The sequence below is a fragment of the Heterocephalus glaber genome, unplaced genomic scaffold (genome assembly GCF_053883595.1).
Source record: "Heterocephalus glaber isolate CG9 unplaced genomic scaffold, H.glaber_assembly_v1.0 deba00000937, whole genome shotgun sequence".
NCBI classification, from domain to species: Eukaryota; Metazoa; Chordata; class Mammalia; order Rodentia; family Bathyergidae; genus Heterocephalus; species Heterocephalus glaber.
The window spans coordinates 1,765,480-1,782,825 of record NW_028258173.1 but is presented as its reverse complement, the minus strand read 5'-3'; the positions used below and the strand labels follow the sequence as shown (position 1 = coordinate 1,782,825).

The following is a 17,346-nucleotide window of genomic DNA, read 5'->3' as shown; positions in this document are numbered from 1 at the left end:
CACTGGCCCGGGCCCTCCTGTGCAGCCACGGGGCTCTCTTCCTGTCCACGCAGCCTGCTCCCAGTGGACCTGCCCTGCAGCTGCCAGTGATTTCATCCCATGAGTTCTTCACCCGTCACAACCTCCTGCAGGCTGGCTTCCCAAAGTTCCCATTAATCAGCGTGAACTGAAGACGTTCAGGACAGGAGGGGCAACAAAAATGACGCAGTTAAGAATGGTGGGCCACACAAAAGCGAAGAAAACCTGCAGGCACCAAAACTCAGAAAGCACTTCTTTATTTCACGCGAGTGCATTAAGTACATGCACTATGACACACGATGTATTGAGTTACGAAGATTCACATTAGACACGACCATGTCCACTGGTTATCGAGAGCCCACGTTCTTTGTGCGCTGTGTGCTTACTGCTCAGCAGTAAGTCTCGAGTTCATCTGTTTACATAAACATTTACCTTGCATCCAAAGGTGCCTGCTTGGATATTTACAAAATAAATTATATTATCATTTAAGTGTTTGTTTGTCTGTTTTTGGTACTAGGGATCGGATCAAACTCAGGACCTTGCACTTGCAAGGCAGGCAGCAGAACCACTGAGCTAAATCCCCAGTCCCATTTAAGTATTAATGTCAATGCTATTTATACTTAATTATATGTTAATATTATTTTATAATTCAGTGCATCTGTTGAGTGTGGCAGTGGACATACTAAATGCATCTATGTGATGATCTTAACTTGGGCTTATTTTCAGGGAAATACAGTACAAAACACTGCTGAAAGTTAGAAGACCAAAATAGAGGGAAAGACATCCCATGTTCATGGATCAGAAGAAGCAATACTACGGTAAGGTGGCAGTATTCCCCAAAGTAACCTAACAATCTCACATCCCTTTCAATATTCCAATGCACATTATGCAAAAACAGGAAATCCAACCCTCAAATTCATGCAGAACTACCAAGGCCTCCAACAGCCAGGACAATAGTGAAAAGGGAAGAACTGGAGGATTCGCACTTCTTTGCTACCACATGAACAACTCTCAGAAGAACCCTTGAGCAAGTGGAAGAGCTCAGACACAAGGTCACACATGGTTCAGTCTTGTTTTAGAAAGCACTCAAAACAGGTAAACCCTGGAGGCATACAGGAGCAGTGGTCACCAGGGCCTGGGGAGGCAGGGAAGGAGGGGTGACCACCCACCCAGGGGGCACAGGGGGCTTGCTGGGGTGAAAGAATGTCATGGAGGTGGAGATTGTACAACACTGTGAGTGCCGTAAACACCACGGTGTACGCTGTTAAATGGTTACCTGCATGCTCCAGGAATCTCTGCTCAATTAAAACAAATGACAGCACGGGACAGGAAGACAAGCTGCGTGCAGAGCACCCAGGCACGTCTTGGAACATCAGGGTCTGAATGCCAGTTTCACCCCACGCTGGTGCAAGTCCAGAGGGGCAGGGGTGAGGGGTGCAGTTTGAATGTGAAGCTCCTGGCTGGGGCCTTCAGAGGTGACTGGGGCAGGAGGGCCCCTGCCAGACAGAGCCCTTACAGCAGCTCCACACCTGCTTCTGCCTCCAGGTGAGGGCACAGCCAGGGAGGCATCACCTCAGAGCCAGAGCCGCAGCCCCCTCCAGACTGTGAGAAATGGATTCCTGTTATTTATAAACTGCCTGCGCTCAGGTATATTTATTTGTTTGTTCGTTTGTTTGTTTTCTTGTAGTGGGGATCGAACTCAAGACGTTGTGTTTGCGAGGCAGGTGCGGTGCCACTGAGCTACATCCCCGGCCCCGCTCAGGTATTTTTTATCATAGCGGGAAGACCCTGTGGCCACCCTGGTCTCCATGGCCCACCGCTGGCTCTCCGACTCCGGTCCCTGTGGTGTCAGTGCCCAGCCACCCACTCGCCCGCCGTCCCAGCTCACAGGATGGCGCGGCCGCGCAGCCGGTCGCATCTGCCTGTCCTACAGCGCCACCACGTGGCCATCTCGGGTGTCGCAGCTGCGCAGCCAGGCCAGCCCAGTGGGACAGGCTGCCAAGCGGGAGGCGGGCGCCTGAGGTCCTCGCTGCGTCTTCCCTGCCCCAGACCTCCCACTGCTTGTATCCTCACTCTGGCGCACTCCGCAGGTCCTCAGGGTCACCAGCAAGCCGCTGTCCTCCGGGCCTTCCTGGACCTCCCTCCAAGCAGCCTCCTCCTCGCCAGTGCGGCCCCGCCCCGCCCACCACGGGGCCGGCCCCCAGGGCCACCCACAGGCAGCGTGCAGAGCAAGCTGGTCCCTCCAACACCCTCGCTCTCCAGCGTCAACATTTTGGGGGCCCAACCCAAAGCCTGAAGGTTTGCTGATTCCTTTGATTTATTCCAGAATGTTCCTGGGACTGACTCGTTCCTTTTTCTCTCCTGCCTGTGTCTCCACCTTCTTAGTATGCCCCGGAGACCCCGCCAGGAACCCTGGACACTGCACAGCTCTCCATGAACACTGCACAGCTCACGGCATCCTCTTGCACCCCACCTGCATCCCACCTACACTCCACCTGTACCCCACACACATCCCACTTGCATCCTGCCTGCACCCTGTTTGTACCCCACCTACACCCACCACCACCGGGCGCATATTTGATTTACAGATGGGGCCCCCACTTCCAGTTTCCTCAGGTCTCCTGGCACGAGCCAGGTATCAGCACACCCCAAGCATGCCACACACATGAGGGGTACGGGTCAGAGGAGCACCAGTCTGGAGGAGCCATGGTTCTTTCCCTCCAATTTCCACACTGTGACTGGAAGCTGCCTGCTCTCCCTGACTGCAGCGTAGCTCTGGCGTGGGCAGGACGCTCAGCCCCAGCTGACTGGACTGGCGGTGCCTCTCTGCACCCACACACAAGCTTTCCTGGGAGATGGGGCCTACAGCAAGTCAGGTCTCCTGTCAGGCAGCTCCTGTGCCCAGAAGGCCTGGTCACCTTCGTGGGGGCTGCCAGCACCTCCCCACCTTGCCTGAGCCCAGTGGGCCTCGGGCACTACTGAAAGAAGCCATCCTATGAGTCTAGAGCCGGGAATTTAGCTCAGTGGTTCTGGTGCCTGCCTCGGAAGCACAAGGTCCCAAGTTCGATCCCTGGTACCAAAAAAAACCCCTATGTGTCTAGAGCTGCTCCCCACAGGGACCGGTGTTTGCCTCCTGGGCTGGGTGTCATCCATTGGCCACCCAAATGCCTTTGCCTGGTTGAAACCTTCCCTTCCCCCCTGACCCTCACCTTCCTGTGTGTTCCAGACTGTGGGTAGCTCAGCTCTGTGCTGCCTTCCAGTGGCAGGAAGCTGTGAGCAGAGTCCCAGGACAGCTTCCCCCTGAGACAGGAAGGGGGAAGAGAGCGGAGTCCCTACCGCTGTTCCTTGGCAGGCCTGCAATTACACAATGGTCTCCACTCATCCTCCCTGGCAGTGGAGGCAGCCGTGACCATCACCCAGTTTCCGGCTGTTCCTGTCTCTGAATGCCACCAGGTCCCAGGGACAGGTTTCCGGCCTTCCTTCCTCCAATTCTCCCAGAGTCCCTGCACAAATAACTCCCTGCTGGACAGCCCAGAGCTTCTTGTTTTCCTGAGCAACCTCGAGTGGCAGGGTATTAAGTGCCAGAAGCCACTTCTAGAAGCAGATCCTGGAAGGATCAGACAGGGTGACGATTTTGTGTTATGGGGGTGAGATGTGTGCCCCTAAAATTCCTGTTGAAACCCTAGCCTCCAACACCTCAGAATGTGACCTGGCTTGGAAATAGGGTAATTAGTTAGGATGAGGCCATCCTGGAGCAGGGTGGGCCCTCTTCCAAGTGACTGGTGTCCTACAAAGGGAGCGCTTGTCTGCCATCTGAAGGTGGAGGCAGACGGGGCAGTGCTTCTACAGACCAAGGAGCCCGGCATCACCAGCCACAGCCAGGAGCTGGGACAGCCTGGAACGGCTCCACTGGGAACTTCAGCTGCCCAACCACCCTGCCCACCGTGCTGTGCAGCCTCACCGGGCAGCATGGACAGTGGCCATTGGGCCTGATGTGGCAGACCCTACTCCGCCATCGCTGGGAGTGGGGTCTTTCCGGAAAGCCAGACCTAGGAGGCCAAGAAGCAACTGCAAATACATCATCCTGCTGTGGGAATCGGAACAGGGAGGACTGCAGGGTAGGCTGCTGAGCTCCACCAGCCCTGGGAAGATTCCATTTTTAAAATAACATACAAGAGGCTTTAAATTCTCAGCTCAAGCCAGGGTGAGAAAACCAGAAAATATGTGGGACTACTAAAAAAAAAAATCAGATTGCTTGTAGCGGGACTATTGTATCTGAAAATCGTTCCCCAGGCTTTAGCCTGCTGCTTGTAGAATTACAAGGTAAATTAAATTCTCAGCCTCCCCAGGCCGCTGATGTGAAGAACACAGAGCGGGAAGAGCTGGGGTGGAGTTGGGGGACCTGACCTTGATCCCCCCCAAACAGCCTCCCCTGGCCTGCAGACCACGCCTGCAGCAGGGACACCATCGGGGAGCCCCTCAGACCCCACACTGGAGAGAGGTGGAGCCCAGTCTGGGGAAATGCGTAAACATCTGACGCACAGCCCACCTCCTCCGCTTCAAGTTTTTTTTGTTGTTGTTTTTTGTTGGTGGTGGTGGTTTTTTTGGTACCAGGGATCGAACTCGGGTCCTTGCGCTTGCACAGCAGGCGGCGAAACCACTGAGCTAAATCCCTGGCCCTAATTGCTGCGGGAGAGTTGGGGGTGGGGGGACAGACGCAGAACCGAGGCAGGGCTGGATTTGTGGGTCTGGCTTGAGCCCCGGAGCCCTGGATTTCAGAGCCTTGGGGCCCTGTGAGAAGCTGACAGTTTGCAGCATCCAGTGTGGAAACCCGGGCTCACAAGGACTCGGCTGAAACACTGCCGGTCCAGGCCCAACACGGAGAGATGTCACTCCGGACGCTTGGGGCGGCAGGAACGCTGACACCAAATGGTCAGGAGTATGGCTCTCCCCAAAGCACACGTCCTCACAGAATCCCCCAGGAGCTTGTCAGTGAGAAGCCTGCAGGCTGGGGATCAAGGTGGGAGACGCTGGTACCAAGACCAGGTCCCCAGATAGCTGAGAGGGTGAGGCAGGCTGGGCATGGTCACCAAGCAGTGGTCAGAATGGGTAATGCTGCCAGGGCCTTTGGTCTTGGCCAGTTAGGCGAGTATCCCTGGAGCTGAAAAAAATGGTCAGTTAGGGCTGGGGATGTAGCTCAGTGATTCTGCCGCCTGCCTCAAAAGCACAAGGTCCCGAGTTCGATCCCTGGTACAAAAAAAACAAAAAAACATGGACAGTTTAGTAAAGCCTAGATTGACCATTAAAGAATAAAATCTGAGGCAGCCATGGTGGTGCACACCTGTAATCCCAACTCCTCAGGAGGCTGAGGCAGGAGGATCACAAGTTTGAGGCCAGCTTGGGCAACTCAGCAAGACCATATCTCAAAATAAAAAGGGCTGGGGATATAACTCAGGGAGTCTTTGCTTGGTGTGCGAGATTGGGAAAGGACACAAAATACCCTAATGGAGAGCCACGAGCTCTTACCCCAGCGCGGCGGGCACCAGGGCTAGGAGTGGCTCCTGATGGGCAGGGCCAGGGGCTTCTCTGCAGAAGGCCCCTACGACACAGGTGTTCCCAATCTCACCGTGAGACACTCATGTGCACTGGCCACCTGCCCCATCGCCCTAGCTATCCATCGCTGTGTGAGGCCTCTGAGCGGTTCTCTGAGCTCACAGATGTGGGCCGAGGCAGCGCTCCTGGGGAAGGTTCCCCTGCACCGTGGGGTGGCAGCTCTGGCAGATGGGGACAGAGCGATGCCCCTTCCGGTGAGCGCATCCCTTGGGACTGATGGGCTCCTTCCCCGAACCCCTGAGTTCCCAGGAGGAGCAGCCTGAGATGCCAGGAGGGAGCCTCTGGCCTCCGTGGCCTTCTCTGAGAGTCAGTTGCACCTGGAGGCCCACAGTGTGTGGCCCTCAGCTCCGTGAGGACGGCTCTTTGCCTCTCAGACTGGCTGCAGAGGGCATGGAGCCACAGGGAGGCCTGGCAGGGGAAGGGCTGCCCTTTCTGTTCTGCTTGTCTGCCATGCTGGACATGGAACTTGGGGGCCCCTGCGGGCTGAGCTAATGCGGTACCACTGAGCAACACTGGCCCAGGGGCTTCCCTTCGGGGTTCCCCCTCTCCTGGTTCCCTGTAGTGCAGCTGCTGCAGCCAACACTCTGGTGACCTTCTCAGCCACCCACGGGATACTCTGCAGCCTCCTCCAGTGTCCGGCCATGCGCGCCCCTCTGTGGGTTTCAGGGCCAGCAGCCTCTCCAGGGGGCCCTGGCTGGCCCTGCTGGCAGCTGGGGTCGCCACGGGCAGCTGAAGCTCCTGCAGCTGCCACACTCTGCACTGAAGTGCAGCCTGGCTCGCGGTTTCCTCCTGGCTCACAGCCTCTCCCCTGGGTGCCCTCGGCCCTAGAAATGGGAGCTGATATTCTTGGATTCCTTAGAATCCATAGTTAGATCATAGTTAAACATCTTTTTCTGGTAACAACTCTTTATATCACATTTTCCTGTTCAGATGACCAGCGCAGTTTCTGTCTCCTGATTGGAACCAGATGACAGGAGTTGTCCTGGGAGACAGACCATCCGATTTGGAGAGGTTCTGGCTGTGACCTCAGGCGTGAACACATTGCTGAGTGTTGTAGTCAGGGTTTGCGAGGTAATAGATTTAATACAGGACATATAATTTACGGGACTATTTTATAATAGTCACCCAAAAAGTTGAATGCTGAGGAGTGCCAGAGATCTGTCCACACCCTAGAGACTCGAAGAATCCAGCCAAGGGCTTGGATCCCACAGCAATGTCTCATGCTTGTCCGTATCAAGGATCGGGACCCAGAAGACCCAAAGGCCAGTGGTGGAGGCCAGAAAGCCTGTGCCACTGGTGAAGGACCTGTTCCACCAGGCTGAGGGACCTGCACTGGAGCCAGGAAGCACTGCTCAAAGCGAAGACTAGAGCTCCCCTGCCGAGAGCAGCCACCACTCCCAGCAACAGCAAGGACCTGAGCTCCTCCAACAACGAGAACAGCCAAGTTCCCCTTAGGAAAACCAGCCGAGCCAAGCTTCTCCAAGAAAATTGACAGCCGAAGATCTTCCCCTCCTGTTCTTTTGATGCAGTTGGCAACAATCCTCAGGTGGGTCTTCCACGCCCAGACCACACTGATCCAACTCAGCAGGGCGTCCCACGTTGACCATTAGTTAATCCACTACACTGAGCTTCATGCCCACAGAAAATGGATGCTCCTGCCCCGTGGGGCGTTTGGGCATCATCCTGAAGGGAGCAGGCATGACACAATGCAACCTGAAGCTTGTGCCCTGGGGCTCAAGGGACAGTGGGGATGCCAGCCAGGACTGGAGGGTGGGGCCCCGAAATTGCCCAGGGTGGCCTTGAATTTGTGATCTTCCTGCTTCAGCCTCCCAGAGTGCTAGAATTACAGATGTGTGTCACTGCGCCCAGCGAGGATCTCTTACTTCTTGTACCTGTACAGCCCATATTGCTGAAGCTCAAACACCAAACCCAAGTCCACATACGTGATCACAGTGTCAGCTGAATTCCAACCCTTGCTAGTTTCCTCACTTGAAAGTTAGGGCCTTGAAAGAAAGACCAGAACCCTGAACTCACAGAGGAGGCTCAGACCTGGAACCTCCCAGGTCACCCAAAACCTCCTCTCCTGCTGCCACAAATGGCAGTGGCCGAGAGGACGGCACCCTGCATTTGGGGACCCTCTCCTGAGCCCACCTGCAGCAGATCCCCCAGGTTCCCTCCCCCTCGGTGGCCTCCACAGCCCCCTCTGCTGCAAGACCAGTGGTAGGTGTCAACCTGGGGTCCAGGTGCAGGGTGTGACGGCAGGAAACAGCTCATGGCAGAGACTTGGGAGTTTTTTGTGAAGGGCCAAAGAGGATGCATTTTAGACTCTGTAGGACACTAAAGGCCTCTGTCCACCTGCTCGTTCTCCAACTTTTGCCTCTTCTTTTTCAGTGTTGTTACTGCATAAATATGTGTGTGTTGGAACCCTTTAAAATTATAAAAACCATTCTTAGCTCATGGGCTGTACAAAAAAATAGGCTCTGGGCCAAATTTGGCTCATGGGCTGTAGTTTGCCAAATCCTGGATTATAGACTACAAGAACTCACAGATTTTTCAACTATATATTGGCAGAGACCTGGGGATATGTGTGGAAGTGGATTCTAGGGTGTTAGACTGAGGAGGTTGAAATAGAACTCAGATGGGGTGGAACTCGCTGCTCCAACCCTCCCCAGGGTCCCCCACGCCTTCCTTGATGGACTGAAACTCAGACTCCACAGGGCCTGGAGTTAGCATGAGACACCAGTGTCCGCCATGTGTGTGGATGAGAGAATCTGGAGATTCACAGAGAAAGGGACTTTGAACCAGTTTGTCAGGGGTGGCCTGCAAGGCCACATCCCAACCACACACCTTGAGGACACTGCTTTCACTAGGGTGCAAGAACCAGATGTGGGTGGGGACCTCACATGCTGGAAAGTTCTGTGACTGATGCTCTTGGCAGGTGGAGTTGGTGGGGGATGGGCGCCACTCTTGAGAGGGCTCCCTGATTTCTTGGGGACAATGGGAGCCCAGAGCAGCAGAGGCCAAGAGGCAATAGCTAACCACTGAGGCCAAGGTGAGCTGAGCCCTGAAGCAGGCAGCGGGACACACTGGTGCTCCCTGTGCCCTGGCCTGTGGGGGAATTCCACTAATCAGAGGATCCCTGGAATTAAATAAGTGAGCAGCCCACTAGAACACTGCTTGGCCTGAAACAGAACTCCAGGTCCGGTGGCCAAACCTGACTTGAGTCACCGCAGTGGACTTGACCTGGAGCACTGCAGCACTGCTTCAAGACCAAAATGGCCACCCCTAGGCCAGCAGGTCCTGCACCTATTGACCACAGTAACTGTGACAGAGGGGAAAGAAATGCACAAACAGCTTAGGAATCACGAGGCACTGGCTTTCAATGGATGCTCATTCCTGGGGACAAAGATGGCATGGCTAAGGGAGGATTAGATGACGTTTCAGGCTTAGCCCGTTTGCCTCTCAGTGGGGCCAGGGAGCCACAGACCCTTCCTATAGCTCGTGCCTCAGTTCTGGAATGTATAATTGAACTAGAAGGCGCAGCAGTCCGCATACTCGCTTTGTTGCCTCACTCAGGGGAAGCCGGGCTGGAGAAAGCCCAAGGACTCCCCTCCCTGCTGAGACAGTAAACCCTGGGCCACACTGCATCCCTTGGGAGCCGCCGAGATTAGTGCCACCGGCAAAGACTGGAAAGCCATGGTTGTGAGGCGCCTATCACACCCCATCTAACTTACCCTGGGTCTAGAGTCCGTGACCTTAGACAATCCCCGAGTATGACTAAATTCAATCAGCTGCAACCGTCCCAGCAGCTGAAGCCTCACAGGGCTGCAGGGTGACTCCTCCCCGTGGCCCCAAAGGGCCCAGGAAAGTTTATGATCCCCCAAAGGAGGAGGAAGGCTTCTGCCGGGAGCAGGCATGATTCCACAGAACGAAGGGCGGTGCTGAACGGCTGCTGGACGGCGTTCCAGCCAGCACTCTAGGGTCGGGACGCTGGATGTGACATCACTAAACGCGCATCTGTGTGCGGAGCCCGCGGAGTTCCTGAAGGCCCGGGGGGGGGGGGGGGGGGGACGGTGGACTTGAATCAGGAACCCTGCACTTCAGGGAGCAGAGTTTTGGTCTTCAGCCACACCGGCAGGGCGCACACGGCGCGTCCGTAAGACCATCCGGACTAACGCGGGTTTACTCCAGCTGCTTCTGCGGGTCCAGCGAGCCCCTGCGGGAAGTGAAGCCGGAGAGTCTTGCAGAGCTTGTGGGCGGTTTGCGTTCTTCAGCTCTTGGCCCTGCGCGGCCGCCGTAGGGAGGGGGAGTGAGTACGGTGGCCGCAGGGTGGCGACCGTGGGGCGGCCGGTCGCGGGTCCGCCATGGGCAATCTGTTCGGCCGCAAGAAGCAGAGCCGGGTCACCGAACAAGACAAGGCCATCCTGGTGAGGGGCTAGCAACGGGGTGGGAGAGCTCGGGGCCTTGGTCGCTTGCTTCAGGGTAAAACAGGGACAGAGCGCTGGCGTTCTGCCTTGGGTGTCTGCTGGGGGCCGCCTGGGGCTCCTGGGCCGGGTCACTGGGGTCCCCAGCGGGCAGGCGGGTTGGCGCTGCTGGCCGGGCCGGGCCATCCTGCGTTGAGAGTTTCTCGGCCTCCGGCCGCGCGCCCGTGCCCGGTGCTGTCCTGGCCCCAGAGCCCCCGGTCCCTTCGGCCTGCCCGCAGACACTGACAGGGCTTTGCCGAGCTCATCTACGTCTGTGGGACTGATGTCCCCGCCCCGACGGACAGGACAGAGTTCCTACCTGCAGGCTCAGGGTTTTCCCAGAGCTCCTGGGCAGTTACAGAGTCCAGGAAAAGAACCAAATGATGTATTAGGGGAACGTGTGCAGAATGACCAGTTTTTCGAATAGAAAAATGTGTTAGGAAGGAGGTACCCCAGACACGAACAGATTGGCCTTTTCTGGTGCTTCCCTAAGTTTTTACCAACAACAACACAGATTACTCTTGTACTAACAGAGAAAGGAATACAACTGAAGAATGCCTTCTTACCTTGACTTCTGAGCTCATGTTTAAAAAGTTATGACCAAATTCCCCCGGGGTGAAGAAGGAACGATAGGTATGTCTTGTCGCTAACATGGCTACAACATTGGGTACTTAAGAGGAAGCTGGTGCAAAACCCGTGGGGCTCAGGGCTTGCCCCGGTGTCCAGCCTCCACCCTCTGCTACCTCTGGCCAGAGCAGGAAACCCTAGGCCTCTCCTCTCTCTCTCCATTTTTTTTTTTTTTTTTTTTTTTTTTGGTACCAGGGATCAAACTCGGGTCCTTCCGCTTTCGGGGCAGGCAGCGGAACCACTGAGCTAAATCCCCAGCCTGGCCTCTCCTCTCTTTAGGAACTCATCCTCCCTCTTTTCTCCGAATGAAGCTTTCTCTTGCCCGGGATTTAGCTCAGTGGTTCCACCACCTGCCCCGCAAGCTAAGGACTCGAGTTCTATCCCCAGTACCAAAAATAAATAAATAAAGCTTTCTCTCTGTCAGAGGTTCACTTTGTAGGTTCTACAGGAAAGGCAGACCTAGGTCTGCCCCTCCGTGGAGTTTCAAATGCTCAGGACATCATTGCTTTATATGTTCCTGAGATAACTGGCATAAAGAAGTCCTGCCCCTGTCTGCTGTCTGTGATCTCTGCTTAGACCTGTTGGTTTACAAAGAAGCAACCTATCCATACTGCCTCCCTTGGGCTCCTCTCCAATCCCTTCTGAAGGCCAGACTTGTAGTTTCTTATGCAGTTGCTTACTCCGGGAATGCTTTGCCAATAAGTACAGCTGAGGAGGAAGTCTATAGACTGTCTGAGAATAGTGGGCACCTTGTAGCAAGGGGAAGACTGGTAGCTGGCACTGCCAGACTGTAAGGAACGCTCAGTGGAGGGGAGAGGACTGGAAACAGCTTCAGAGACTGTGTGCGTGGGTGCATGTGCTGGGGAGTGGTTTCTTATCAGCTAAGCTTTAAGGGTGTGTCTGTACCTTGACTTAATTCATTTATGGTAATCTACCCTAAAGGGATCGTCCTGAGTGTGAGAAGTACCCTGGGCTGGAACCCATCATCCAAAAGACATCTGAAATGGTAGCATTTGGAAAAATGGAAATGGCTTAAGTTGGGAAGGATTGGCCAAAGCTGGCAAACACTGGTGCATCCTTTTTGGGTGGCATGGAAAGGTGGTTAGTGACTCACACGCACACCATCCAGCGTGTTTGTTAATGGGTATTAGTACAAGGGGAAGCTAAGCATGAATTCAGAATGGGGAGATGTCCCCAGGTGGGCTGTGTGTGCAGGTGCTGGTCAGCTGCCTGCCTGATCTCTGATGCATGTGAATCTTCTAGGCACTTGTGGCCACTTCCCCACCCAACCCCAGAGTGCTCCTGCTGCTCACAGCCTTGTCCTTCTGTGGCTTGGGCTGGACAGTGACTGACTAGAGAGGGATTCACCTCCTTAAAGTTACAGGGGGATGGATGTCAGGTGCACCCCCAACTGTGCAACTGGAATATTTCCCAGGATCACTGCCCGTCTCCTAGAAGGCAAATCTGCCTCCTAGACAGAGGACACTGTGTTAGAGGTTGCCTGGCCCCTGAAGGGTCATTTGCGAGCTCTCAGCCACACAGCCTGGTGTGCGACAGCCTGCAAAGGCTCAGCCAAGTGGGCACTGACTCGGTCACTCTCTCGGCGGCAGCAACTGAAGCAGCAGCGGGACAAGCTGAAGCAGTACCAGAAGAGGGTCACACAGCAGCTGGAGCGTGAGCGGGCACTGGCGAGGCAGCTGCTGCGGGACGGCAGGAAGGAGTGAGTGGGGCCTGAGAGGTGGGCACGTCCTGTGGCCTGGAGTGGGTGGGCAGGTCCAGCAGAAGCCACCGCCCTAACCGTGGGCTTCCTCCACAGACGGGCCAAGCTGCTGCTCAAGAAGAAGCGGTACCGGGAGCAGCTCCTGGACCGAACAGAGAACCAGATCAGCAGCCTGGAGGCCATGGTGAGCAGGGGAGGAACCTCTGCCGGGAATCTGAGGCCTTAGGGGCCTGCACAGATTGGCCCTTGCGGGGGAGCCACCCTTGGTGGTGTGAGTGGGTCAAGGGTGAAGGGGTCGATGTCAGCGTCCCTGGTGCTGGGCCCTGAACAGCTTGGCTCTGCTCTTGCTAGCCCGAGCCCCTGACAGTCACCAATCCTCTGAGTGTCTCTGGTGCCTTCTCCATCCTCTGAAAACAAGAGTCATGGGGGAAGACGGAGGGAGCACAGGCGCCACCCTAACCCAGAAGACCCTGGTCAGCAGTGCTGTCCCATGAGCTCTGCCCCAGGTCAGAGTGCGGCCGGGGCTCCTGACCACTGGGCTGTTCTTTGCAGGTTCAGAGCATTGAGTTCACCCAGATCGAGATGAAGGTGATGGAGGGGCTGCAGGTGGGAAACGAGTGTCTGAACAAGATGCATCAGGTGAGTCCTCGCCGGGCCAGGTGGGGTGAGTCTGGGCTCCCTGGTCAGCATCTGAGGTCCCCCGGGCCCAGCCATTGGCCTGGAGGAGTCTGTGCCAGACCCAGGCAGGGGTCCAGCCAGCTGGGGAGATGCACAGTGGCTGACAGGCAGTTTGGGGTCACAGGGACCTGACAGCGGCACCTCCCAGTGGTGGGCTGGCTCCATGCAGCTGAGTGACAGGGAGGGCAGCAGGGTGGGGAGCAGTGTGAGGGTCTCACCTCTGAGGCTTCCTGGAGAGGTGAGACCCCACCTGTCTAGGGAAGCAGACTGGAACTGTCCTTCGAGGAGTGGGGCTCAGCCCAGGGCACCCCATTGTGCTCCTGACAAGCAGGCCAGCCAGTGGGTCATTTTCGCCCTTTCTGAACATCTTACTGGGTGTAGGTGCCATGGGCACCAGCCTAGCAGAGGTGCTGCTTCAAACTTGCCACTCAAAGGAAACCACATCACTCGCTCAGAGAATGAGCTCCACTTTTGACTCATTTTGTCCACGATTGTCATGGTTGGCACAGGCTGGGGAAGGGCCTGGTAGTGAGGTCCAGGCCTCTGAAGCCAGGTCTGACGGCCCCGTAGCATTGTGCCAGGTGCCAGCTTCAAAACCTCGCCCTCTCTAGGTGATGTCTATTGAGGAAGTGGAGAGGATCCTAGACGAGACGCAGGAAGCTGTGGAGTACCAGAGGGTAGGTACTGCCGGGCCTGCCCCCCACCAGCTGGCCAGAGCCAGGACCAGTGTGGTGACTCTATGACCGGCCACCCTCGAGGGCCAGACTGCCCAGTCCACAGTGGTGCTGCTCTCGAGGGTGCGCCTAGAGCCACTGGCTGTCTGCTTCAGGAGGGGCCACCTTTCCCTCGGCTCAGCCTGGCACACATTCACTGCCACTCTTCCTTCTGCAGCAAATAGATGAGCTGTTGGCCGGAAGCTTCACACAGGAGGATGAGGACGCCATCCTGGAGGAGCTGAACGCGATCACTCAGGTACCAGGAGCCCGGGAACCCCGAGCAGACCTTTGCCTGTGATGTACGCCACTGATTTATTTGAGCACACAGGATGCTGGTTTGCCCCTGCTCTCCTTCCCAAAGTGGCTTGCATTTGTGCTAAGCCGAGGCCTTTCGGGTAGGAGCCGTTTGGGGGCTGGTACTAGGGTCTGTTGCAGCAGCTGTGACCCACGCATCCACATAGACCCTTCCTGGCTTGCTCAGCCCCTTTCTTTCCCTGACGTGACTTTTAGTCAGCAGGTTTTCTTTCCTTGCGGCGTCTCCAATTCTCCTGTGCACGCTGGGCCCTGTGAACTCTGATGCTGCGTCCTGCCCCTGCCCCACACCCGGGCCCTGAGCTCGGTGATTGCCCCAGCACAGGGGTTCTCCATCTGTGGGCCCTGCCTCTGGTTGCCAAGGCTGCCCTGTGCCCCCAGAGCTTTCCACTGTCCTCAGCCCGACGGGAGGCCTCACTGGGAAGTTGCCTTTGTAGTCCGTAATCTCCTGCCGCTGGAGCCTAGGAGCCTGGGGCCCTGCCCGGACAGGCGGGCCTGGAGGTAGACAGCCCCAGGCTGGCAGGCTGTCCGCCACTCACTGGGACAGCTCTTCACAGACTCACCCAGGGTCGGGACCCTCAGGACTCCTGATGGCTGCAGTGACTTCCTGGACCTGTGGGCACCAGTGCCACCTGGGTGTCTATTTAAAAACTGTGATCCTGGCATGGCCCCAGGCTTGTGAAGCAGGGTCTTGAGACACCCCGAGAGTTGGCCATCGAGACACGCCACCCATTGGAGACCCCAGGGTGACCCGAGACTCTGAAGGTGCCTGGTCCAGATCTTCTGAATGGGAGGGTTCTTGTTCCGTCCCTCTGTCATCCCACCAAGAGCAGCTGGGTACACAGGACTGGCCGCTCTTCCCCGACTCAGGACAGGGCCCAGGCAGCCTCCTGGTGACCTGCCAACCAAGCCTCATGGCCTCATTTGCCTCGCCTTTGCTTCTCACAGGAACAAATAGAGCTCCCAGAGGCTCCTTCAGAGCCCCTTCCTGAGACACATCCAGGTACCTCCACTCTCTCCTTTCACCTGTGTTGGGATCCTTAGAACAGCGAGTCCTGGGAGGGAGTGCTGCACACGCATGCTGGCATCTTCCCCAGCGGTGGGTGGGTGAGCACGGGCACCCTAGGGCCAGCCCAGTGGAGTGCGGCCATGTGGCCTCATGTGGGACCCGGTTTCCCAGGAGTGGGGCAACCTCCTGCCATTTGCAGAGCCATGTCCCAACATTCGACCCAGGCAGGGACTTGTGAGGTGCACCAGCTCCTTCGCAGGGTCAGCCCGCATCAGTCGCTGATGTAGGCAGTGGGCAGTGTTTGCCACGGGCTCTTAGGAAAGTTCCCCGGGACTTGACCCTCCTTGGCAGCTCCTGCATGTTCCTTCCATTCCCCTGTAGCTCTGGGGAGCTCTGCCCCTCACAGGGGCTGCTAGACAGCTTCACTCCCCTGGCCTTTGTGAGCCCGGCTGACTTCGCCCTTCCTAGCGTGGCCCACCCCCCTCTGGAAGTGTCTGCTTTGGTCTCTGGATGTCACAATCCTGCCTTTTTTCTCCACAGAAAAAGCCCCTGTCAAGGTCAGGCCCAGGCAGGCAGACCTGGTGGCAGCCTCCTAACTCAACTGCTCACAGGACTTGGGGGCTCCCCAGGACTGGCCCAGAGAGTCTGGGTTGGTGGCCAGCGTGGATTGTGCTGCTGGGCGGAGCTGCGGCTCATGTGGGCTCGAGCATCGGGGACGGCTCAGGAGCGGCTCCCTCGCTGTTCAGGCTGAGTCCTGGCATGGCTGTCTTGCTCTCATTTCTGGATTAAATGGCAACGTGCAAACCCTTGGAGGCCATGGTTCCGCAATGGCCACGGCCTGGACCTGCTGCTCCTGGTGCTGTTCACTGCTGCCCCAGACCCCAGTGGCCTGTGCTCTCCCGAGGGGAAGGTGCCAGCTGGCCTTGAGGTCCCTATGCTTTTTCACTTCTTTGTTGCTCCCATTAGCTGGTGATGGGCTGGTAAAGGCTCCCGTCTTGCCTGACATCAGTTTCCCTGCAGGGTAGGGGCAGAACCCCTAGGAACCTGCATTTGCTGACCCTCCCAGTACCTCTGCCTTGGCACCCAGACTCAAGCTTCTGTCATTCAGGGGAGGTGGGCCAGAGGCCATCCCTGCTGGACTGACGATCACAGGAGTCCCAGCCTCACCCTGTCACCGTGGGTCTGTGCACCGTGGCTCGGCCCTGCTGAGGAAGGACACCTGAAGGGGGTAGCAAGACCCGGCTCTGGCAGGTGTGGCCTCATCTTGTGCCCATGGGAGTCCTGCACCCCCCACCCACCAGCTCTTGAGCCACCAACAGCCAGGACAGGAGGCACACAGCCTGGAAGACTCCTCGAACATGGCGCTTACTTTGTTGGACAATCTCACTGGTGTCTCACTGGCCTGTGAGAAGCACGAGGGCAGTGGCCCAAGAGAGCCCTACACACCTGCAAGGACACCAGGAACAGCAGGGAGTCTCTTCCTTATCCTAAGCAGGTCAACCCATGTATTAAAGGTGGCCCTTGCACGGCCTGTGGCCTCGTGGACTTGGCATGTCAGTGTTCCGACGTGGCCCTGGCTTTGCAGGCAGGTTGGAGTGTGACCCTGACCAACACCTCCAGGAATAGCCCAGGACCAGGTCCCAGCAGAGGGGCAGGCTCCAGGCTCTTCCTGCTGGTAGACGGAAGGCAGGCCAGCTCCTTGTGGCTGAATCCAACGGTCACCTCTGAACAGTGCCACCTCTCGGGCAGGGTGCTCCTCCAGCCACTCTCAGAGACACCTGGCTGCCTGTGATTGTTCAGTGGTTTCCTGTGGTCCCCATAGCTACAGGCCCTCAGCCTGAGATCTCAGGTAGTGAGGCCAGGTGTCTGGGTCGGGGTCATGATGCCTTGGTGGGAAGCCAGGAGCCCAGAGAGCAGCCCCACACACACTGCGGCACCATGGGGCACCGGCTGTGTTGCCAGGGCTCATGGTTTCTCAGGAGAAGCTGGAACCTGGGTCTCCAGGTGAGGGACTCCTGATGGGGACCACACTCACACACATGGCCACCTCCCAGACTGGACCAGGGGCTGCTCTGCCTCACTGCTCTTGCCTGTGTCTGCTAGGAGGGGGCTCTCTGCCCACCAACCTCAAGGAGACTTTGCAGAAAATGCCTGGGTTCCACCCACTGGATTCTGCTGCAGGAGCCTGAG

At 56.9% G+C, this 17,346-nt stretch overlaps 1 protein-coding gene across 1 annotated transcript; it reads left to right on the top strand.

Moving 5' to 3' along the window:
* The first annotated feature begins 9,751 nt into the window (after positions 1-9,751).
* Chmp6 (charged multivesicular body protein 6) lies at positions 9,752-16,699 on the top strand. Its single transcript, XM_004860902.4, has 8 exons — positions 9,752-10,058; positions 12,332-12,441; positions 12,538-12,625; positions 12,994-13,080; positions 13,731-13,796; positions 14,011-14,091; positions 15,096-15,150; positions 15,697-16,699. Exons 1-8 carry the CDS (start codon positions 9,996-9,998, stop codon positions 15,750-15,752), a joined length of 606 nt encoding a protein of 201 aa, XP_004860959.1. The 5' UTR covers positions 9,752-9,995; the 3' UTR covers positions 15,753-16,699.
* The last annotated feature ends 647 nt before the right edge of the window (positions 16,700-17,346 follow it).